Below are 24,445 nucleotides of genomic sequence, written 5' to 3'. Positions count from 1 at the left end.
ATATCTACTCAAGTAAAAAAAGAGAGATTGATTTGGTTATGTCGTTTTTAAAATTCCAATATAGTTAATGGTTATATGTGCTATTATCCATTAAAACAGTGACCAAACTGCAATTACCGCATAAAGATGGTTCCAGGGAAAACAATTAAATCCAAATTAAAATTAGCTGGCGGATTACGACGTCGTTTCGATTCACTTTCCCGCCATCTCTATCTCTCTCATCGTCGTCTCCTTCTCCCAGAAAACCCTAGCTCACAGAAACCCTAGACTGGAATTGCTCTTTTTTTCTTCTGTCTGTGAAGATGGCATCGCTAAGCTGGAAGCACCACACGCTAATTCAGGCTTTGATTTCGCGAGGCCCTCTCAAGGAGAAAGAGTTTCATTCAATCTTCACCGGCGTCACCGGCAGAAACCCAGGTCTGTCTCTCTGTTATTCGTTTCGAATGAATCTGTAATTAACTTTTGTGGGTTTTCTCCGAATTGGGTTTTCGTTGAATAAAAATCTGTACTTTACCCGATTTGATCAGTCGCTGTTAACCATCGGGAATTACAATCTAACCTAGTCGTGGCCATTGTTGTACATTGATTGATGGTAACGGTGGTTATCTCAATGTTGAATGTTAAAAGGAAGTGTTTTTGATGTTCTTCATTGGTTTTGGTTGGCAGGAGATGCTAAGAAGATATTTGACAAGTACCTTCTCGAGATAAACAAAGAGCTTTCTTATGTTCATTTTGAGCTGAGGGCTTGTAGAGATCAGTATGATGGCCATGTTTGTTACGGAGTTGTTAACACTGTCTCCGATGATCAATCCAAACTCGGGACTAAGTACTCCGTTCCTCAGATTGCCTTCTTCAAAGGCATTGTAAGTTGCATTTCACATTAAAAATTTGAGTTTCGTATGTGGTTATCTTTTCTTTCTCGATAAGCACTGAGATGATTATGGGTTGTTACTTGACATTGACGACTTTAACTTGTGGCAGATAGAAGCAATTGCACATGATGAAGCTGCTCAAGGTTGCATATCAGGCTTTGATGCCCTCAATATCCGATTGGAGAACCAGGTCAATCATCTACTGTATATATCTATATATATTCATCTATTGATGAAAGGAAACCATTCATTATCACTTTGTCAATCAACGGATCATGGTGACTTCTAAAAACTGATACTATCTTACAGAGTCACTGGAAAGTATTCTCTTTGAGATTTTGAAACGTAATTTACTTTGTTGCTTATAGGCTTGTTGATCAAATACTCATGCACTCCGAGTGTTTCATCCCTGTTTAGGTCTCTTTGTTACGGTTGATAGATCTTGTGTTGAAATTTCTCAGGTACCAAGTGAAGCCAGTAGCAGTCAACAGCAAGTCCCTCCTGCATTCAGAAACTTTTCAATGTCGCAAAAGGACAAAACTCTCGATGAACTTGTGAAGGACAACTGGCTATGCCGGACAAGAGACGGTAACAACATTGGACTTGGTATAAGATCTCTTCTTGACCTGCGTAGTTGGTTCAGGAACAATGATGTTCCTTCTTGCGAGGTTTGCAATGAAGCTGGAGTCAAGGTCTGCATTCTCACCTTGTGATTATGTTATATTAGCTGTTGATTTCGTATCTGATGCTTTGTTATTTCCAGGCGGATTTGTGTCCAAATGAAGGTTGTACGGTCCGGATACACAAGTACTGTCTCAAAAACTTAGTGTCTCAAAGGGTACTCACACACGCATTAACCCCAATGGATTTGAGTTTGACATGAATAGTATGTAACTCTCTGATCATATAAAATTTGCAGGATGATAGAGTTTGTTCTGGTTGCGGGAAGCCATGGCCGTTGGGTAGAGTTGCAAAAGAAGAAGCTGTTGAAGCAGCAGTGAATGATGATGATGAGGAGGAGGAAACCGATACTCAAGCGACATCCTTAAGATCCAAGAAAAGAAAAATAAGGAGGCACAGGGACTCAGCTGAAAACGTTTCTTCACAAGCTTCCTTAGCCTCGAGTAGTGGTATCACTAGGAGAAGAGTAACTCGTAGCGCTGCACACTTGAGTTAAACGTATTAGGTCGGAGGTTTTAGGGCTTAGAATTAGATGTATGTTTTGATGCATGTTTCTATGTCCAAACATCATTGGCAATTTGGTCTTGTCTAATGTATTCTTTTATGGAACACTAATGGAGTTAAAACTTTTTGGTTTGAAGGCTATAACATATTTAAATGGTTTTATTTTTTTATATAAAAATGAACTTCTGGAAACAAATTTTCTTTTGAGTTTTTATTTATATCATTAATTGTAAGATATTTTAATCACTTTAGTTTATTAATGCTAAATTTCATGTAACATTGATGTAAAATAAAGTAACTGACTTCTTAAATATTTTGATTAGTTTCCTCTTTCATATTCATGATCTGAACCAATTAAAACATTTATTTAAAAATTATTAAATTTCAATTTTTGTTCATAGAATGTATTAATAAATCAAACAAACTAAACAATAATAATACGAAAATCCGAATATCTTTCTGACAAATCACAAGAGGATTATGCCTTCGGTAACGCAATTTTCGGTTATGACAGTTGCTGATGACGTCAGTTTATTCACTGTTAGTTTGCAGTCCACCGTAACGGCCATCGTCCACATGGTCACTACGCCAACCTTAAACTTAAACGGCGCTTTAACCCTCAAATCAAACGGCACTTTTCCTTTCTTCTCCGATTCCTTTAAATCTTCCAGCGTGGAGCTCGTTAACTGGATCCTTGATCCCCTTAACGTCGTCACCGTCACCGTTACATTCTCCGGCGGCTGATCAAACGCCGTGAACTCGCCGTCACCTAGTTTGGCTCCGTCGTAGAAAATCTCTGCCGCGCTTCCTCCGCCGTATATTAACCCGAGTTTCTCGTTAACGTTCTCAGACCTCACCTTGACTTCGACTAACGAAGATATCAGAGACGTTGACGACGTCAGATTGATTCCGGCGACGGAGACTCCACTCACGGAGAACATCGGCTTATGCGGTCGGAAAACGAGGAAGAATATCCCGACAAGAACCGCCGCGAGGGTGACAAGAACGAGTAAAACAGTTAAAGAGTAGCAGCAGCACCGGCGACAAGCTGATCGATTAGGCTTCCGGCGAGAGAGATCTTCGTAACGGCGAGCATTCTCCGGCGGAGGAACACGGTAAATCTGTTCTCTGGGGATTTGAACGAGATATGTTCCCGGTGATGGTGGTTTCGGTCTCTGAGAGTCGACGGAGAGGCGGCTAGCGTTTGTGAACCCGCCGGAGCTTCTTGGAGAGCGTGGGACGCTGTCGTTAGTATCAATGGATAGATGTTTTGTTTTAGGAATGTTTTTGTCGGTTATTAATACATCAGTGTTCTTGGGAGATCGTTGGGTGCTACCATCGCCGGCCATTTCTTGACCAAGATCAAAACAACACTAAAACAATTCTGATTATAATGAGAGTAATATCATCTTCGAAACTATGACGTGATGTGCATGAATATTATGCAATATGTTAGGAAAATATGAATCTGTATTTAGAATTGAGGTGATTCCATGTTTGACCACTATAGATAGTCGTCACAAATTAGAGAAACGAAAATGGATGGGAAGTAGAAATAGTCAAACGAGAATCTATTAGCGAGTAAGGCTATAAAACCATTTATAAATTCGTTTAAATCATCCTTTAAGACTGGCACATGAAAAATTGTTTTATTATGTAAAGGTTTTGTAAATTTGTTTTGATATCAGTAAAACTATCTAGCCAGCAAAAAAAGAACAGAAATTTTCTAAAATAACACCAATTTTTTTAATCTTATATATACTATACACCGGTCAAAATGACCAAAATGTTTCATTAATAAAACAAAAAAATATTTATATCAGTATAGTTAACTAATATATTATATATATTAGAGTTTAGATTTTAGAAATACGTTTTTGGGGAGAGGGGGGGATGGGGTTTAAGATTTTATTATAAAGAATAATTTTAAAAATAGATTCAAAAAGAATTTTTGGATTTTAAAATCAAATTTAGAAAAAACAATTGAGAAAAAAATTCAAAAAGTTTGAATTGAAAAAGTATTTTCGAAAATAATAAAAATTATTTTTGTTATTTGTTTAAATATTTATTTATATTTATATATCTATAAAGTAAAGAGGGTATAATGTTCTTTTACCTTATATTGTAACTTTTTGTGATTTTTCTTCTTGTGTGTTCTTGTGGTAAGAAAACCTATTTTTTGGTCTTTTAAGAATTTTGCCAAAAAAATAGAATTGTGATAAAATGAAATTTGTTGGAAGTAAGAAAAAAAGAAAATGAATTGATGTATCTTATTCTATAAGTAATGAGTACTTAATATAGGAGTACAATAACTTGGAGATTAAGTCTATCTTTAAGAATAATTAAAGTTTGGAGAATAATTTTCTATGCTTGACATCAATACAACATCCATAACATTTATGCTTAAAGACTATTATTTGCATAAGATGATGCTTTTACCAGGAAAATTCAATGTAAAAAATCTATGGTTAAAGAAAAAAATGTGAACACTTAATGATTCATTCTCATGTATACATATGTCGAGATCTTTGGATAACTTAATCTGATAAGATGAATTAGCATTTAATAAATAGCAGTGGGTAGCGTTTTTATGAATAAATCAACTAAATTTTTACTTGAACAAATTTGTAAGACACAAACATCGTCATTTTTCTGCAGCGCTTGAGTCTTTCTATAATTTAATCATTTTCTTCGATTCTTGATCTAAAAAACTTTGGAACGTTGATAAACATTTATCATTGGAATTCTTATATTTCTTTTGGGTGTCTATCATTTGTGTGTTCTGGATAATTTGATGTCGCGGAAAGGAAAATCGAATAAGTACAAGAATCGCTTTGATTCAAAAACAACTTGGGTACTGATAAGAGAGGAGAAACCGGTCTGCAACTGGAGCAAGGGCGTTTGGTTTCATTATGTTACACCGAAGTGCGCTTTCATGGTCTGGACACCAATTAAAGATCGCTTGGCCACATTAGAAAGAATGGCGAAATGGAATGGAGACATCAACACAACTTGCAGCTAATGTCAGCACCAAGTAGAGACCAGAAATCATCTCTTTTTTTCATGTCCTTTTGCAGCAACAATCTGGACAAATTTGGCAAAAGAAGTGCTGAAAGACAAGTTCATTGTCGACTGGGACACTCTTATCTTGTTGATCTGTGACTTCACATTTTGACAAGATAATACTGTTCATCAATAGGTACCTGTTTCAACTCAGTGTCCATAGTTTATAGAGGGAACAAAATTGCAGAAGACATTGAGAGTCATACTCTACACAAGGAACATCAGCACCATCAAAAAATGATCCGCAATAGGCTGAGTTCAGTCATGCTAATGGGTGCGTTTTTGGTTTAGTACAAGAACTTGATAGGGATAAATTCATATGATTTATTAAATTATTATTCTTTTGAAAAACTTTAATAAAGATGCACTACAATGTGAAAAAGGTTTTTTTTGTATTGAATAAATTTAACAGTTGTTCAAAAAAATTTTGAAGGCAAATCCGAATATCTTTCTGACAAATCACAAGAGGATTATGTCTTCTGTAACGCAATTTTCCGTCAACACAGTTGCTGATGACGTCAGTTTATCCACTGTTAGTTTGCAGTCCACCGTAACGGCCATCGTCCACATGGTCACGGCGCTAACTTTAAACTTAAACGGCGCTTTAACCCTCAAATCAAACGGCACTTTTCCTTTCTTCTCCGATTCCTTTAAATCTTCCAGCGTGGAGCTCGTTAACTGGATCCTTGATCCTCTCAACGTCGTCACCGTCACCGTTACATTCTCCGGCGGCTGATCAAACGCCGTGAACTCGCCGTCACCTAGTTTGGCTCCGTCGTAGAAAATCTCAGCCGCGCTTCCTCCGCCGTATATTAACCCGAGTTTTTCGTTAACGTTCTCAGACCTCACCTTGATTTTGATCAGTGGAGATATCAGAGACGTTGACGACGTCAGATTGATTCCGGCGACGGAGACCTCACTCACGGAGAACGTCGGCTTATGCGGTCGGAAAACGAGGAAGAAGATCCCGACAAGAGCCGCCGCGAGTGTGGCAAGAACGAGTAAGGCAGCGAGGGAATAGCAGCAACACCGGCGACAAGCTGATCGGTTAGGCTTCCGGCGAGAGAGATACTCGTAACGGCGAGCATTCTCCGGCGGAGGGATACGGTAAATCTGTTCTTTGGGGATTTGTACGAGATATGTTCCCGGTGGTGGTGGTTTCGGTCTCTGAGAGTCGACGGAGTATCGGCTGGCGTTTGTGAACCCGCCGGAGAAGCGGCTAGCGTTTGTGAACCCGCCGGAGCTTGTAGGAGATTGTGGGACGCTGTCGTTAGTGTCAATGGATAGATGTTTTGTTTTACGAATGTTTTTGTCGGTTATGAATACATCAGTGCTCTTAGGGGATCCTTGGCTGCTATCATCTCCGCCCATTTCTTGAAGTTTCAAAAGAAGAAGAGGTAGAGAGAATGAATAATCTGATTTGTGAAATCATTTTCGAAATTATGAGGTGATTTGCATAAATATTATTTAGGCAATATGTTAAGGAAAGTATGAATCGGTATTTATGATTTATGGTAATATCGAGTACCATTCCGTGTTTGACAACTAATAGTCATCAATTGGAGAAACGAAAAGGATGGAATGTTGTATGAACATAAATATTTAGTCAAACAAAATCTCTTAGTGAGTAAGGCTAAAAACATTCACAAAATTAATTTAAATAATCTTTTTAAATTGGAACATGAAAAAATGTTTTAGCTATGTAATGATTTTGTAAACTTGTTTTGATATCAATAGAATTATTTAGCTAGCAAGAAAGAAAATTAGAACTGTGACAAAAAAAAAGTCTTTTTTTGGTCAACAGTCAACAGTCTATTTTTTTTTATTCTTGATTTACTATCGGAACTTAAAGTACAAGACATGGACCTGTACGAACGTCTTCTTCTCATAAAGCCCAAACTTGGGTCAGTGTTACAAAAAAAAAAAAAAAACTTTACTAAAAGGAGGCTCTTCAAATAAAAGAACGAGGTACTTTTGTATTATAAAAAATCTAATCTCCTTCCATGGCTACAACAAACCAATAAAATGGGAGAAATAAAAAAAATGAGAGGAAAAAAAAACAAGAAACAAAGCTATAAGAAACAGAACAAGAAAACTCATAAAAGCTTTCTTCACTCAATCCATGGCATGGGCAAGCCTCCCTCTTGATTATGCTGATTGTTCTCCATCCCCACTGTTTCCTCGTTGCCATTGAAGTTAACAGGTAAGACTAAACCAGGATTATGATTCATGGCCGAAGTAGAAGGACTCGAATTGTCAACCAAACCAAACCGGTGGTCAGAGAGATAGTCGTTGTTACCTCCTCTTTCTACTGCTTTTGGTCTGTAGAGAGTGTTTGATAGATTAAACTGCTCTTGCTGCTGTTGCTGTTGCATTTCCACTTGATAGGGAGTCATGAAACTTAAGGGCATACCTAAAGGTTTAGCGGGTTGGTAATAGGAAAGGGTTTTATAAGGACAAGTCATTTGGTGACTATCTCTTAAGACCCTGTCATTGAATCCCATATGCGGTTGGCTATAAGGACAGTAACTGTTCTCACAAGTTAGGTTTCTTGTTTGGTGAAATGATAACCCTAACTCTCCTTCAAACTTCCTCTTGTTGTTAACATAATTAAAGTTGTTGGCAACTTCAGGAACATGCTGAGGAGATCCATAAGCTGCTTCAACATTATAATCTCCAGATTCTTGAAACAAAACATCGGTCTCGCCACTGGCTCCTAGAGCATTAGCATTGCTTTCTCCGGAGAAGGCTAAAGGGTTGTACTGAGTTTGATCAACATTGCTCTTCTCTTGATTAAGAGCAGCTAGCCATAAGGACCCTTCTCTTGAAGTCATCTTCTCTTGCAAGCTTCTAGACCGTCTCACCAGCTTAGGTATGTTGTCAATCTCTGAAGCCATGTGTCTGATTATAGAAATCAACACACCAACTTTCCACACCTTCTTGAGATCATGAGGCTTCTTGTAAGGAGGAGGAAGTCCTCTACAATCTTCCGGTAAAGACAAATCATTCCACCAGTCTTCTTTTCCCGTTGGCCACCAAGGTGGAGACAAACCTCTCTCCAGAGGATAACGTCTCTGAGGAGGCGTGCAATTAGGCATCAAAGCGGATAAAAGAGCTCCAAGAGTTGTATCTTGCAGCTCAAGCAACTTATGCGCGGTACACTCCCCACCCTCAGACCCCCCTAACTCACTTCCATCAGCTGAAAGATTGATCTGCCTTTGGTGCCTCAAGATAGCACCTGGTCCGTTCCTATCAAATCTCACCCTGTCTTTCCACCATTCACGGAGGTTATCAGAAGACCCCGTTACGGTTTTCCCGTTCTCAAACACGATACCGTAGACGAAACCTTGAGCTTTGCAACGCTCCATTGCCTTAGACATGTACTTCAAGATCCCATCCTGTGCCTGGTACATCATTCTCTTAGTCGAATCCTCAGGATGCTTCAACAATCTTTTACCTGACCCGTTCTTGGACATCTCCTTGAGCTGCTTTAAACGTTGCTTGTCTTTCCAGATCTTCCTCTCAAGCTCCTCTATTTCGATATCTTGATTAGTCAGGTCGTCACACACAGCGGTTAGGGAAGCAGGACCGACATCTCGCTCCGGGTTAGATACTAAACCGGAGAACATTTCTGTATTGTTGTTAAACATTTTCAATAGGAGAGATAATGATATCACCCTGTAAAAGAATGTCATCAAATTAATTGCTTCACTTCAAGAATAATATTGCATCATGTCCATCAAAACTGTTCGTAAACAGAAATAAAACAAATCAGAGACTTCTAGTGAAATATGGAGATCAAACATGTGTGAACTAAGATTGATAAGAATACAAAGCTTTAGAGATCCCAATTTTAATCAATTATTGACCCCGCAATATACAAACTACTAAGAGAATAATCAAAAACACATAAGACGAGAGTCATGGTCTATACAGTAATGAATATCACGTTAAAGCATCGATTTTTGAAGTGGTTAACACATTTTCCCCGGACATAAACTCAGTTCAGTCGTTTTTACTACTGAAATAATTGATCATGCAATAGGAAATATTGATAGATTGGTAAATGACAAGCAGACCAAACAATACACAATGAGGAAAAAAAAAACAGAACCGAAGGAAGAATATAGTTTACCTCGAAAACTCTTGTTGCTTCGGCTTCTAAATTCAAACCAAAGAAGCCACTAGACACAAGGGAGAGAGAGAGACAGACAGAAAGAGATAGATGCATGTATGTATGTATGTGTGTATATTTATATAGTGAGTATTAAATTAAAGCTTCTGAAAGGGTGGCATTAAGAATCATTCTAAACGGCACCAAATTTGTTGGAAGAATATAGAAAAGATTTCACATTTATTTTCTTTGGGTTTCCTTCCATCTATAGTTCATATATTTATTTAACCAAAATTGTTTTTTTTTCTGAAGAAATATTAACATGTCCATAAAATAATTATTTTCACCTTTTTTTTTTTGAAATTATTTTCACCACTTCTTATGCTCAAGATGATAATATATGTCTACTAGAATAATCAAGTAGCAAATCGAATGTAGATATGGTCAAAAAAATCAAATGTAGATATCGTTTTCAAAGGTGCCAATAATTACTTAAATGAATGTGAACAATTTAAAAAGATTTGCATTACGAATTTAGTGGCGTTTAACTAGAAATATTTTTTTAAATTAAATAGCAGTAGTTTTACTGGTATAATATTGAAAATGTTTAAATGATATTTTGTAAAACAAAAACATATATTCTTGGATAAAGGATATAAAATGTTGATATCATTTTAAAAGCAGAAAAAATAATAGTTTTTTTCCTCTGTGAAATATTACCATGTGCAATGTGTTTTATAATAATAATTATAGAATAATTAAAAATAATTTTTTTAGATAAATATATATTGCATTTCTAAAATTGTGTAGTGTTTGAACACATAACAATTAAAAAAAATGCAAATTACGGATGTTCGCATATGTTTTTGGTATAAATGTTAAAATTTATACAATTTTCTATTTATAAGATTGTTATAAGAAACTTATTATAAATAAAACGGATATACCCAGTTTAATTGAACAGTTTTACAATACGGATGTACAATTCTAACAACAAAGGAAAATTGCCGGTTAGAAAAGAATAAAATGAGTTTGTCATTTATAGTACTGTCAACCACACCAAGGAAAACATAGAATGTTGGCAGAATTTAAAAAGTGTGTGTTTTAATGCAAAGAATGCATGGACACTTAATTTAAAAAAATCTCTAAACCATCTAATTATCATCGAAGTTTTGTTTAGGTAAAATCATTAAATTTCATATTAATTTTAATAAAATATACTAATTTAAATAAAATATTATAAAATAACATAGAGAGAATAAAATAAATGGTATCCATTCGTACGAGTTTAAAAAATTTAAGCTGTCTATACTTAAATTTCATATTTTTTTTTGTACAATGACATTCATTACTAACTGGATTTGAAGTAATAATAAAAGATTTCATTTAGATTTTTTATAAACTATTTATTTTAAAATATTAGTAAATATTATTTTTGATTTCTTGTAGACATACAATACAGATTTTTATGTCCAGTATAATTTTTAATATTAATACATACTGTAAATAGTTTTACAAACTCTAAAATTTCATCAATGAATTGTATATGATTTGGATATCTTTTATCAAATTTTTATTACTATATAATACGTTTTCCTCTTTTGCTGGTATAACAAAAAACAAAAACAAAAAGGCTGGCAGAGTAAGAAAAAAGGAAAATAAAATTTGCCAGCAGTGAGTAAATTTATACATTTATTCTCATACATATATTTTACTTTATTAGGATTTCAAAAACAACCAATATTTGAGAAATTTGTTAAATAATTTTAAATACTAGCCAATTTCAATTCTATAAAGACAAGTTCAGATTTCCAGCTTGATTCCTTTTTATACATGTAAAGCATAAAACATAATTTTCTACAAAAAGTAAAAGATATATTTATGCATATAACTATCTATTTATATTTTAATATGTTTCACTGTGTGAGAAAACAAACAAATGTTTGAAAGAATATATGAGGTTTATTATTCTTTAAAGAATAAAAACTAAAATATATGAAACAAAATCATGTTCAGCCATATGTTCAATTTATATATCATAATACTAACTTATACATATATTTTAAGTATTGAAATAGTACCATGTGCAATGTCTTTTAAAACATTAATTAAAAATAGTTAAAAATAAATTTTTTTAAATAAATATATCGTACTTTTTTAAAAAATATTGCATAGCGTACGTATAGATAAAAATTCTACAAATGCGAATTACGAGTATTTTCATATTATTTTTTAGTATATGTTAATATTCATAGAAATTTTCACTTACATAATTGTTATAAGCAACATATTATAATATAGATAAATAAGACAAATATACCAAATTTAACTGAACGGTTTTATAAGGTGGAAATACAACTCTAACAACAAAAGAAAACTACTATACATAGAATAAAAAGAGTTTGTATTTTTGAATCACCGTCAACATACCACTGAAAAACATAGAACGATCGTAAAATTCAAAATAAATATGTTTTTAAAGCAAAGAGTGGATGGAGACTTATTTAAAAAAAAAAATCTATAGACCATCTAATTATTATGGAAGTTTTGCTTGGAAAAATTAACTTGTACAAGCTTAATAAAATAAAGTAATTCAAATAGAATATTATTAAAAATAACATAAAGAGAATAAAACAAACGACATCCTTTTGTAAGAGTTTACAAAACTAAAGTTGTGTATACTTAACTTTCATATAATGTTTTTGTACAATTACCTTCATTACACATTTTTATTTGAAGTATGTAATAATTAAAGAATTCATTTATATTTTCTTTAAAATATTTATTTTATAAAATATAATTAAATATTTATTTTTCATTTCTTGGTAGGCAGACAATGCCAATATTTATGTCCAGAAACTTTTTAATAATAATGCATACTTGGAATAGTTATACAAACTCTAAAATTTGATTAATTAATTGTATATGATTTGTATATTCTTTTATCCAGATTTTTATTACTATATAATACATTTTTTTTCTCTTTGTGCTGGTATAACCAAAACAAAATGAAGAGAAAAAGGCTGGCAAAGTAGGAAAAAGGAAAATAAAAGTTGCCAGCAGTGACTAAATTTGTATATTTATTGTCATACATATATTTTACTTTATTAATATTTCAAACTACTAAATTTGAGAGATTTATTAAATAATTTAAAATATTAGTCAATTTTCAATTCTATAAAGATAGTTTAGCATTTTCAGTTTGATTTCTTTTTATACATGTAAAGAATAAAACATAATTTTCTACAAAAGATAAAGATTAATTTATGTAACTATATATTTATATTTTTAATATGTGTCACTGTGTAAGAAAACAAACAAATGGTTGTATGAATATATGAGGTCTACTATCTTCTAAATAATAAAAACTCAAATATATGATTTGGAAAAGGCAAAATCATGTCCAAAATATCGTTGCATGGTCAATTTATACATTAGGATACTACCGCACAAATACATATTTAAATTTTGAAAAGATTAAATATCATATATTTTTCTTAATTTTTTGCGAAATCATATCCCAATTGGCACATCAGTTATCTTATCATTTAATTTTCTGACGTGAAAAAACATCAATTATTTTTTTGACATAAATACCACGTGTACAACAACATTGATTTAGAAAAAATAGTTATTTTATAAAAAATCACAAAATAGTCATTTTATAAAAATAAAAATTTAAACAAAAAGTAAATTTGTCATGTTTTAATCAATACTACAACAGGTTTAGTAAAGGTTTTCCATCTCACAGAGTTTCTCCTTGTGTGTTAGCCGATTGATAGTATCTAGTATTTTTTTTTTCATGTTTTAATCAATAGTACTGTAGGTATAGTAGTTACAGGCTCTTGTAAATTAAATTTTTCATAAACAGTTAAGTATTTCTGATATTTTACATGTTATATTGTATTTATCATATACATTATATTCAATTTATGTGGTTGTTGCCACTAAATATCGAGAAACGGATATTTGACTAGTTCTTCTGTATTTGTTTTTTTTTTGTGAATTCCATGAATGCATTTTTAATAGAAAAGAAGTTGTTTTAGAACAAAAAGAAGACCTTAATAAATAAGATTTTTAATTCTTTAACTAAAAGCATCATTAGATTCATAAAAAGTTATCTCTTCTTTTTTTTTGTTAACAAAAAATTCTCCCTTCTAATCCGGAAGACTAGAATTTTAACAATTTGTCGTGTTGCACCAATACATTTTAGCGTATACGGTTGAGGTCTATGATTTTCTTACAGAACTGCATAAGTTTATTTTATCAATGGAAAACAGACGTATATATGATTATTTTAACAGCATAAAAATACACCAAGTATCTATTAATCCTTTGAGCTTTGTCAAATTGATAAACATTGTGAAGGTGATATTACTAATGCATGAATAATTTACATTTATATGAGAACGATTAATAAATATATGTTCTATGTTAATTAAGTTTTGTTTGGGTTAGGTTTTGATAAACTGATATATATATATAGGGATTAATCAAGGTACTAAAGTGTTAATATTCAGATTTTAATAGAAATGCATCTGACATTAACATTTCATGTTTTTTTGAGGGTAACATCTCGTGTTTTTTTTTTATCAATCAAACTCAGTTTTGCTTGAGATTTGTAATTTGCATTCAGTATTCCATCCATTTTTCAGAAAATAATTTTCAGATTATAACAACGTTAGTTAAAAGTTCATGTGAGATTTCGCATTATGGTCACAGTTTTATTTGTGTCATAGAAGGAAAAATTGAAATAAAGTTTGACATGGTACATAGAACTTCGACCAACAAAAATAGAATCAAAATTATCTTGTAAAATCAGTAACAAATGATATTTTATAATTGTCGATTTCTCATTGAAAGATGTACTTTCTGTATATATTAGATAATAAATCACGAAAGGTTGACCTGACCACCCTCAATTGATACATGATACTATATCACATAACTGTTTGTATAACGGTCAAAGTGCTAGATTACTGAGAGAATTGTTGATGAAACAGGTCATAATTTCATTTATTTTATGGTTATCCTTTCGAGATGTCAACTACATCTAGATTGATGTAGTTCAAATGATATACAACTATATATTATACAGTATGACCTTGTTTCAAATCAAAGAAAAAACAATACAAGCATGATGTTTTTAGTTGTTTATTTTCAACATAGTAATATACAATTGTTTTCTTGGAGAAGATATGAGAGGTGCAATGAACAGAACCGATAGAAAAGTACACAAGTGCTACGGAAGCACGTTTCGTCGCCAGCAGTGATTCTATAAACTGTCTGAAACGTGTCTCTCGGGATTTTTTGTCGGCTACTCAACAATTATTGGAACCCTCGTCGTTTTCTTCTGATCATACTCTTATACGTAGATGAAGTGAACAATACTTATTCATAATAAACTAGTGTGTGTGGTATATATAATACAAACTATCAATAGTACACCTTAACCAACTAACGACCACTCGTAAATTGTTTTATAACCTCCTTACTTTGTCATATATGCCTTAGTGCCCATGTCTTCGTGCTTCGAATGGTCACTAAAGTTATTCCAGTTTGAATTCTGATGAAAATCCATGGGGTGTGTAAAGATTCTGGACATATTCTGGTTAATTGGCTAAGATTTGTTTAATTACGTGTGTTTGTTTCAGTATTTGCTGGCTGTATCATGTTTACCATATGAGATACAACATATATACGTGGGGCATAATATTGTAATGAACAGTTTGGCAGAAAATTTTGATTAATAAATTTTGTGAGACATGTTGATTTTGAAGAAACAAGTCTTCCTCATGTTTGTTGTGTATTGGAAACAACGTAAAACCTAAAAAGAATGACCTGATCTTGGAATGTTTAAATTTCATTCATAACAAGGCCCAAGCCATGCATGATAATGACATGTAAGCCTTTGTGCAGTGTTGTTCAAGTTTCTTTAGTTTAAAACTCGAGTCTAGAATGAATTCAACTCTTTGATAAAAAAAAGAATAATGAATTCAACTCTTGAAAAATCAAGTCTAATTAAAATTGCAATTATATAACATCAACCTAAACTAATACTATATGACTAACGATAATAAATAAAACGAACACGTAAACTATAGTCAATGCAACTAAATTATGTTATAAAAAACTATAGTCAATGCAAATAACACCACACCGTTTTGATTAAATCTAAGAAAACTTACAAACATAAATAATTAGATTTTAAAACTACCGTACAAAACATAACTCAAAAGTAGTTATATCAGAACAACTATTAGTTTTGATCAATGTTTTTATAAATATCAGATGCAATAGTATATAAACAAACAATATTGTTTTGTATATATCTTCTTCATACATGTATAAAACTTGAAATAACAATTTCATTTGACACTTCTCTGGTCTCTTCTACTCCCTAGTTTTCTTTGATCAAATATATGAAGTAAACTCCTTAATAACCAGATTAGAGTAATCACTATAACCGACTAAAGAACCAACAATACCAATAACAAGTACCAATTTTCGGTTTACCATATGGTAGACAGCCAAAACAAAACCAAAGCCACAATACAAATGAAATAACTGACGGCAACCTACTAAGGGTTGTTCCGGTTCATGAGGAATTGCTTGGTTAAACCACAACCCAACGCCTCATCAGGTACCTTACCGATCCGGTTTAATCCCTCAGCAAAAACCACACCCATACCCATATGCAAATGCGGTTCAATGTGACAATGAAAAAACCAAACCCCAGGATTATCCGTTACAAATCTTAACGCCGTCCATCCATAAGGATACAACGCCACCGTATTCCGTAACGGCGGGTTCTTCAGATTATAAGTCTTCTCGTCAACTCCCGGTTTAAATTTCCCTTCACCGTAACCCAATACCCAAAAATCGTGACCGTGAAGATGCCACGGATGAATCTCGCTAGCGTTTGCGTTTAAGCCGTTAGCGTTTTGGAGAATCACGTCGACAGTTACGTTGAACGGGAAAACGTAGATCCCGTTTCCTTGCTTGGTGTTCCGATTTCGCGGCGGGTTCATGATGTCGTAATCCACCGGGTAATCCTTCGGCGGCGAGCTCCGGTTGAATCCGGTTCTCAGATTGTACTTGACGGATCCGAGATACGGCGTTCCCGGGACGGTGAGGGAGACGTTGTTGATCGCCCATTTCGTGAATCCGTCGATCAGATTCTGAGTGTTGAGGAGGATCAACCGTTCGTTGAATGTCTCCGGTGGCGATGGTGATCCCATCGCTGCGAAGATCTTCTTCGAGAAGTTTTTGCTCCGATCGAAATCGTTCCATCGCGGAGTCTCCGGCGGCGGAGACGTAGGGAGCTGAGAAGAAAGGGCGGTTACGTAGTTTAGAACGGTGAGTGCTGGAGGTGTGTTTGGTTTCCGGCCGCGGACGCCGGCGGAGATGTAGTAGTTCTGGGAAGGGTCTTGATCAGTGGTGAGAAGGACGGAGTAGGTCTCGCCGGAATAGATATCGATGTCGTCGGTTGTGAACGGCGTAATGTAATTGCCGTCGGCTTCTACCACCACGAGCTTATGTCCCTGCACGTGTAAAAATTAACACGTGTGATGATTAGAATTAGGCCTTGTAAATGGGCCCATATACTACAATCTGATACAGAATGGTTAATTTAACCCAAAAACTAACTCAAACTAATAAACGAATTTGATTTATAAACGACATATAAAATTTAGAATGATGAAAAAAATCTTGAATAATAGAAATGATAATTATATCTTCCAATTTCTTTAGTAATTCTGTTACTGTAAAAATTCTTAAATTGGCTAAAAATAAAAAATAGAATATTCAAACCAACTTCGAAGAAACAGATGTACATGTACACGGAAAAAGCCGAATAACAGCTTTTATTAGAGTAGCAATTCAAATGAACTGAAACTGAGACAGTGAGATGGCCAGATGGGTAGGTATATCAAAGTCAATACAATCTACCTACTGATAGAGACCACTCTCTTTTGGAATCCCTTACTCTACGGAACGATTGACATGCACACATCTCAATATATAATATACTCCATATAATATGCGATATTTAGATTTGTGGTGTAAAGTTCGACACCATGCACATAATATTATTGTATAATTGTATTATATTTTACTATGGGCCTACGGAACAGAAGACAGAATCTAAGGACCAATTCCCATCACTTTGCAGCCGAAATGGTTAGGAATTTAGTAGTCTGACACTATCGAAAGAAGTTATGGCCTACCATTCTTTTCTAATTTATTTTTCTATTTTGTTCTTTAAATATAATGTATATTTACTTATCATGAGAAGCAGAGAAATAAAACGTAAATAATATTTTTTTTGGACAATAATGTAAATAATCAAAACCTGAACAGCAAAGTTGAGGGAGGCAAGGGCAGTGCTGCTGGCGAGTCTGATTCGGTAAGTCTTGTTTGGCTCCACATGTAGTCTCTGTGGTGCACACTGATCACCTTCTTTAAACGTGCATGTTGGTAACGATGTGCTGCTAAATTGAGCCGCCAATGAACAATTGAATTGTCCTCTCCCATTTATCAATATGCTCTTTAAAATTTTCCCAAAATAATATATTCAGGATTGAAAATGAAGTAAATTATATACAAAAATTAAAATGAAGTAAATTATATACAGTTTAGTAGAAGAAAATAAATAACCTGAGCTTCACCGATCCAACGCATAGGTCTAGAAGAAAGACCGATTTCTTGAGAGAGAACATCCTCATGCCACCAATCGCTTAGTAAGAGATTAAACTCTCCATCGTATCTCAATGGCTCTTTCTTCCCTTTGGCCACGTCGATAATCAACGATCCGTATAGCCCAGCTGATCTCTGCATGCCGTAGTGCCCGTGGTAGAAGTGTGTTCCAGGCTGCACCGTATCAATTATTTCCCAATAAATTACAATGTTTATTCGTATTTATTTAATTTTATTATAACTACAAAGAATAACCTTATCAACTGTGAAATTGTATGTAAAGGTCTCGCCCGGGCTAATGGCGCATTGAGTAACTCCTGCTGCTCCATCTGCCCATGGACTTCCCAACTGTTCATAAATCCCAATTACTTTTTCACAAATCGACTTTCTTGATTTATCTTAAGACATTTTAGTTGTTTTATATGGCTTTAGGATTTTGCATGCAAAAGAGCACAATATATAGAGTCTTATAGACTAGTGTCGTATGCTAGAAATATAGTTAAACTAATTTCAAAAGGAATCTCTTAGGAAAATGTACTAAGCTTAATTATTGCTAATTGCTATGATAAGACTACTAAGCAATAAACAAAGTCCGAAGAAGAAACCAACGGCCGAAGGAAGAGTCCTAAATGTAGTAATCATATAGAGAAGAGACAGAGTCATCAGCCATGCATGGCATGTGCTGCGAAACAATTATTCATCAGCTTTATCTATTTCCTCTATTCTTTATCATCTAACGACAAATCAATTACTAATATTGAAATCAATCATTAAAGGATAATTATGTGTATGAAAAAACAATCAGAAGAAAAATTAAGATCTAATTGAGTTCTTTTGAGAGTGATGATCACTTAGTGCGTCTCCATTCCTCTCAAAATTAGAAAGTAAAATATACAAATACAATTTTGGGTAGTTTTTATTTTCCCTATAAATTATTATATTTGTAAAGAATGTTAAACCTCAAAGATTTCTAGATTTTGGTCTAAGGTCTCATAATTATTACTATATAAAAAAGAGAGAGTAAAAAAACCTGACGAATTCCATGCCAATGGATAACAAGGCCTTCGGTGGCGAGTTTGTTAGTGAGGTGGACGACGATAGTGTCTCCAGCGAGGGCGTGTATGGTGGGGCCAGGAAACTGGCCGTTGACGGCCATGACCATGCCTTCTTTGCAGTCGGGCCACCCGAACTTGTATTCAACCTCCCAAGCATACTCTCTCACGGCGGCAGACGCCGTGTGAGCCAAGATAGCCACCGCCACTATCCACCACATACCCATTAATAGCTTGTGTATGTGAATGATGATGTATGCTCATCATATACGTATATATAGAGGGAATGAGGAAGAGAGATGGGAGAGATAATGGGCAGCAAAAGCATATATTCGGGTTTTTAGTCGATAAATTTTTCTTTATTGTTGGTTTTTTAGTTTGGTCACAAGATACATGGACATAATTTTGATCGTGTAAACAATCAATATGTCAAGAAGATTCGAATAGTAGGTGATCTCATGATACATGTTATTAGGGGTGATTGGTTGAATTTGCGTTAGAAGATTAGATCACGTTCACAATCTTTATAATGCCAACTTTATCAAACTCACCGTTTGAAAGGTTAATTATCACATAAAAGCATATACATTAGGTAGACGTCAAAGTTAGACGATTTCTTTCTAGTGTATAACTTTAATCTTATAGACGACACAATATTATTTTCTTGTCGACATAATTTATCGTATCAAATTAAAACTTTTTTTAAAATAGTACTTTACATCCGAGCATCACATTTATATATAACTTGTCTACAATGACTATACAAGTTTATTTTCTGTAAAGTTTTGTTTTTTTAATGTGGAAAACATCAACCACAAAATTTCTAGCCTAGAGGTTCATACTAATATTCTTATCATGTCTAGTTTCAAATTCAACTTTTATAAAGTATGTGTGAAAGGATTATAAAAATGTGAAATATGCATGCAAACAAATAGAATAAGATTTAATAGATTTTTGTATTTGGAGTACATTTAGGGCAACTCTAACCATTATACCAAATTTGGTGTTGAAATAACACCAAATTTAGTGTTTTGGTGTCATACTTTATTTTTCACCTCTAACCATGACACCAAAAAGTATTATATTTGTAATTAAAAATAATTATTTTATCACATTTTAGTTTTATGTTTGTTTGTTAAAATTTTGTAATTTGATATTTTATAAAAAGTATTAAAAATAAATTTATGTTTTAGAAATAAATTGTATATTATTAAAATAACATATATAATTATTTAGGATATTTTATTTTATTACAATATGATGAAATTAAAATATTATGATGTTTTAATTAAGTTTTGTGAAAATAAAAAGAAAATAAAAAAAGATATATTTATTTATAATTATAAATTAAAATTAATTAATAATACTAATTCAACTATAATAGTGGATGAAGATAATAAAATCTATTTTTTCATATTTGATGTAATACATAGTATTATACGAAATTTAGTATAACACTATTAAAACCCATAATTTAGTAAAAATGTTATTTTTATTGTACTATTAAAAAGAAATAAAAATATTAAATTTTATATTTTGAAGTCTCATTAATGTTTATTTTATATTATAATCGGTTATCTGGAAATGAATGGTAACCACTAAGTATCTCGAATTCGGATGGTCCATTCCGTTGTTAAAAAAAGGTGGTCCATTCCACATTGGGGAGCGCATCTCAATGATTTATCTTTAAGAATTTAAGACACTGTATTGTTGTATCTCTGACAAAGCTTTTCATTTCGTGTTATTATCTCCGACTAGAATAATCTTAATCGGTTAGAAAGTTTACATGCTCATTACAATCTATATTATACTTGTAAGGATATCACTTATGATGAGTTAAGAGTGGTTTTTTGTTTGCCGCCAGTTCTGATTGTATAAAACAGAAAAAAACGAACCATCAAGGGACACATACATCTCCTTCGAAGGCATATATACAAACCCTGGAAAGTAGAACAATTCCCCCTTGCATCATTATATACAACGATAAGAAATTTTAATGAAGAGATGTCCGAGATGCGTCGCTAACCTCATTACAGTAGTTTATGGAGAAACATACATTTAATAAGAAAAGACAACAACTGAACTAGGCATATTCGTGAGACAGCGTATCAACTGTTTTTCTTTTGACAAATGTAAGATCCAGCCAAATGATTATAATTAATGTTTTCAGAGCTAGTATAAAATGCTATTTGATCAATTAAAAGCAGAGGGATTCTAAGTGGAGAACACTGACAAGAGAATAAAACAGATTGTTTCGATGAAGCACTTGATGAAGCCTTAATCAAAACATTAGTCTATTTGGTTTTTTGTCACCAAAATAATTTAACAATCATACAAGGGTATAACACACACATCAAAAACACACACACAACGCATATTAGAATAACACCGCTCTCTAATGGCGTCCCCGGTTCATGAGCCATTTCCTGGTTAACCCACAACCGAGCACCTCATCCGGTATATCCATCTTCGCGATCCGGTCTACTCCTTCAGCGAAAACCACACCCATACCCATATGCAAATGCGGTTCGATATGACAGTGAAAAAACCAAACCCCAGGATTATCCGTTACAAACCTTAACGCCGTCCATCCAAACGGATACAACGCTACCGTATTCCGTAACGGCGGATTCTTTAAATTATACTTCTTCTCATCAACTCCGGGACGGAACTTCCCGTCGCCGTAACCCAAAACCCAAAAGTCATGACCGTGCAAATGCCACGGATGGATCTCGCTTATCTTACCTTTCAAAACGTTGGCGTTTTGGAGAATCACGTCCACCACGATCCCCATCGGGAACTTGTATATCCCGCTGCTCTTCGTCGTGGTGGGATTCACCGGCGGTTTCGTGATGTCGTAGCTCTTCACCAGCTCCTTTGCCGGAGATTTTAAGTAGCTAAGCGTGTTCAACCCGTATCTGATGGCTCCGATGTACGGCGTCGCCGTAACGGATAATGAGACGTTGTTGATAGCCCATTTCGTGTGGCCGTCGATGAGATTCTGCGTGTTGAGGAGGTAAAGCTGTTCGTCTGATTTCTCCGGCGGCGGCGGGTATCCTTTTGCGGCGAAGAACTTGTTGGAGAAGCTTATGCTGCGGTTGTAGTCGTCCCATCTTGGAGTCACCGGCGGGGGAAGAGATGGACGTGCGGATTCGGGTGCATCGATGTAGCTTAAGACGGTGAGTGCTTGTGTAGTGTTGGGTTTCCGACCACGGACTCCGACGGAGATGAAGTGTTTCTTGGTTGGAAATGAGTGGGTTCGGAGGAGAACGGAGTAGGTCTCGCCGGAGTAGATGTCGATGTCGTCGACGGTGAACGGCTTGACGTAGTTGCCGTCGGCTTCAACGACTTCTAGCTTGTGTCCCTGCACGGGCGTTGAATTACCACACGTGTGAACATCAGAATGAACACGTGTTCTTTTCTTATACAGTACTATAATTGTAAAAAATTAAAAATAGTAAAATACCGTTATTTCTTTTTGAAAAAAAAGAAAAATTCTTATTTTATTTCAAAACAAATTCCATTTGCTGATCCTGAATTATATTTTGCAAGAAAAATTACGTTTTAAAAGAAAAAAGTTAATAAAACAGAACCGAAGTTAGATTTGTCTGAAACTATTATTTAGATTGAATATACCTAAACACAAACATGTTAGTTAAACTAAAGCTGTTACGTTTTGAAATTAATTTAATAATAAAAGAAAAAAACAAACTTACTTCAACGGCCAAGTTGAGTGAAGCAAGGGCGGTGGTGCTAGCAATCCGAAGACGATAAACTTTATTGGGCCTGACTCTCAGCGTTTCAGGTGCGCATTGATCATTTTTTCTAAACGTGCACTGCCTCTTCCCTTCGTTGCTTAAATACGCAGCTTGGGAACAGTTGAACTGTCCTCTCCCATTGATCAATAGACTCTGAGGCTCGCCTATCCAACGCATAGGGCTCGATGAAAGAGCCAGTTCTTGAGAGTGAGTGCTTTGGTGCCACCAATCACTGAGCAGCAGATTAAACTCTCCATCGTAACGTAGTTTCTCTTTAGGCGATCTCACTATCATCATCCCGTACAGTCCCGCTGATCTCTGCATCCCGTAGTGGCCGTGGTAGAAATGTGTTCCCGGCTGCACCATATCAATCATAGTATCGTTATTTTCTTTTTTTGTTGTAACGTTAGTATTAAAATGAAGAAGGGTTTTTTACCTTATCGACTGTGAAATTGTAAGTGAAAGTCTCGCCAGGATTAATGGGACACTGTGTCACACCAGCTGCTCCATCTGACCATGGAGTCCCTCTCTATTCCATAATCACATTCCATTTTTATTAGTTCCATTCTTGTCAATTTATTCATACAAACTAATCTTAGAGTCAGGTTTTTTTGTCACAATATTGCATATTTTTATTTGTATATGAGGGGAAGAAGAACTAGAAAGTTAAACAACCTGACGTATGCCGTGCCAATGGATGACAACACCTTCGGTGGAGAGTTTGTTGGTGAGGTGAATGATGACGATGTCTCCGGCGACAGCATCAATCGTTGGCCCCGGGAACTGGCCGTTGATAGCCATAACGATGCCTTCTTTACAATCTGGCCACCAGAACTTATACTCTACTTCCCAGTCTAATTCTACAACTCTGGCGGAGGCCGAGTGAACCGCCACCAGAACCACCGTTACTAGCCACCACACAATTACCGACATGGATCTCTTTTTTTGGCTTGGATATTATGAATTATAAAATAGATTGTGTTAAGTGTATGAAAGAGGTTTCGAAGCTGTACACATATATATAGAAAGGGAAAGGCTTTATTTCAAAGTATGATCGAAAAATACAAAATATTTCTTTAGTTATTTTGTTATTTGTAAGCAATTTGAATTTTATGTGGATGAAGTTGATAAATTTATGACTTTACAGACGAAAAAGAAAAGACGACAAGATCGATTGGACCATTGCATTGGCAGTATGGCATGGAAGACAATGAAGGGATGCTATTGGTTTCATCATTTTCACATTAGTTAAGATACGTGTTGTCATATCAAGAAGTCACAAAGGATTGTTCAAATCATTCACGTATATTGGATATGTGGCTTTCTATCCTGCACAAAAGACCCCAAAAGAAATGTAATCTCTAATTGTAGTCTACATTCTCTATATGTGATTATTTGTTAATTAACTCAAGCTAGTATTGGCTATCAAATTGATTATATATTTTGTATTTTATTATATATATACAGGCGCGAATGCAAAACTCTTTTTCAATGGGTGCAAATAGTAGAATAAGTGTGCACAGTACACATCATAATAGGTGAATATCTAAATTTGTTAAGAAATGTATTATTATTTTTGAAAATATTAGAGCATGATTATCCCTAGCACCCTTAATGGGGTGCTTAATCATTTTTTTAGTACTAAATATGTGTGAAGCACATTCTTTAAGAAACTTATAATTTTTGTCTTCCAATGCAAGT

The 24,445-nt window shown here is 34.3% G+C and overlaps 6 protein-coding genes across 7 annotated transcripts; 1 reads left to right on the top strand and 5 right to left on the bottom strand.

Annotated features, from left to right (window-relative positions):
- The first annotated feature begins 187 nt into the window (after window positions 1-187).
- Window positions 188-2,164, top strand: LOC106425689 (non-structural maintenance of chromosomes element 1 homolog). The gene is made up of 6 exons (XM_013866403.3): window positions 188-417; window positions 667-863; window positions 982-1,062; window positions 1,334-1,564; window positions 1,636-1,710; window positions 1,792-2,164. Exons 1-6 carry the CDS (start codon window positions 303-305, stop codon window positions 2,047-2,049), a joined length of 957 nt encoding a protein of 318 aa, XP_013721857.1. The 5' UTR covers window positions 188-302; the 3' UTR covers window positions 2,050-2,164.
- A 139-nt stretch (window positions 2,165-2,303) lies between these two features.
- On the bottom strand, window positions 2,304-5,357 carry LOC106406760 (NDR1/HIN1-like protein 13). Its single transcript, XM_013847491.3, has 2 exons — window positions 4,174-5,357; window positions 2,304-3,430 (listed from the first exon to the last, which is right to left on the bottom strand). Exon 2 carries the CDS (start codon window positions 3,404-3,406, stop codon window positions 2,525-2,527), a length of 882 nt encoding a protein of 293 aa, XP_013702945.2. The 5' UTR covers window positions 3,407-3,430; window positions 4,174-5,357; the 3' UTR covers window positions 2,304-2,524.
- A 77-nt stretch (window positions 5,358-5,434) lies between these two features.
- LOC106425759 (NDR1/HIN1-like protein 13) lies at window positions 5,435-6,705 on the bottom strand. The gene has a single exon (XM_013866471.3). The coding sequence runs from the start codon at window positions 6,489-6,491 to the stop codon at window positions 5,580-5,582; it is 912 nt and encodes a 303-aa protein (XP_013721925.1). The 5' UTR covers window positions 6,492-6,705; the 3' UTR covers window positions 5,435-5,579.
- Window positions 6,706-7,045: 340 nt separating this feature from the next.
- LOC106425775 (ETHYLENE INSENSITIVE 3-like 2 protein) lies at window positions 7,046-15,325 on the bottom strand. Its single transcript, XM_013866490.3, has 2 exons — window positions 9,256-15,325; window positions 7,046-8,798 (listed from the first exon to the last, which is right to left on the bottom strand). The coding sequence occupies exon 2, from the start codon at window positions 8,768-8,770 to the stop codon at window positions 7,232-7,234; it is 1,539 nt and encodes a 512-aa protein (XP_013721944.2). The 5' UTR covers window positions 8,771-8,798; window positions 9,256-15,325; the 3' UTR covers window positions 7,046-7,231.
- Window positions 15,326-15,538: 213 nt separating this feature from the next.
- LOC106425675 (L-ascorbate oxidase) lies at window positions 15,539-19,312 on the bottom strand. Of its 2 annotated transcripts, XM_013866385.3 has the most exons (5): window positions 18,965-19,291; window positions 18,190-18,282; window positions 17,896-18,108; window positions 17,591-17,785; window positions 15,539-16,778 (listed from the first exon to the last, which is right to left on the bottom strand). In XM_013866385.3, exons 1-5 carry the CDS (start codon window positions 19,211-19,213, stop codon window positions 15,816-15,818), a joined length of 1,713 nt encoding a protein of 570 aa, XP_013721839.1. In that variant the 5' UTR covers window positions 19,214-19,291; the 3' UTR covers window positions 15,539-15,815. The 2 variants fall into 2 exon arrangements, with proteins under 2 accessions (XP_013721839.1, XP_022555768.1); XM_022700047.2 differs by lacking the exon at window positions 18,190-18,282 and having other exon boundaries at window positions 18,965-19,312.
- A 1,910-nt stretch (window positions 19,313-21,222) lies between these two features.
- On the bottom strand, window positions 21,223-23,744 carry LOC106425805 (L-ascorbate oxidase). The gene is made up of 4 exons (XM_013866522.3): window positions 23,420-23,744; window positions 23,181-23,273; window positions 22,703-23,101; window positions 21,223-22,350 (listed from the first exon to the last, which is right to left on the bottom strand). Exons 1-4 carry the CDS (start codon window positions 23,675-23,677, stop codon window positions 21,382-21,384), a joined length of 1,719 nt encoding a protein of 572 aa, XP_013721976.2. The 5' UTR covers window positions 23,678-23,744; the 3' UTR covers window positions 21,223-21,381.
- Between the last annotated feature and the right edge of the window lie 701 nt (window positions 23,745-24,445).

This window comes from Brassica napus, chromosome C2 (genome assembly GCF_020379485.1).
Source record: "Brassica napus cultivar Da-Ae chromosome C2, Da-Ae, whole genome shotgun sequence".
NCBI lineage: Eukaryota > Viridiplantae > Streptophyta > Magnoliopsida > Brassicales > Brassicaceae > Brassica > Brassica napus.
Note: the sequence above shows the minus strand (reverse complement) of the source record. Positions and strands in the feature narration are given on the sequence as shown.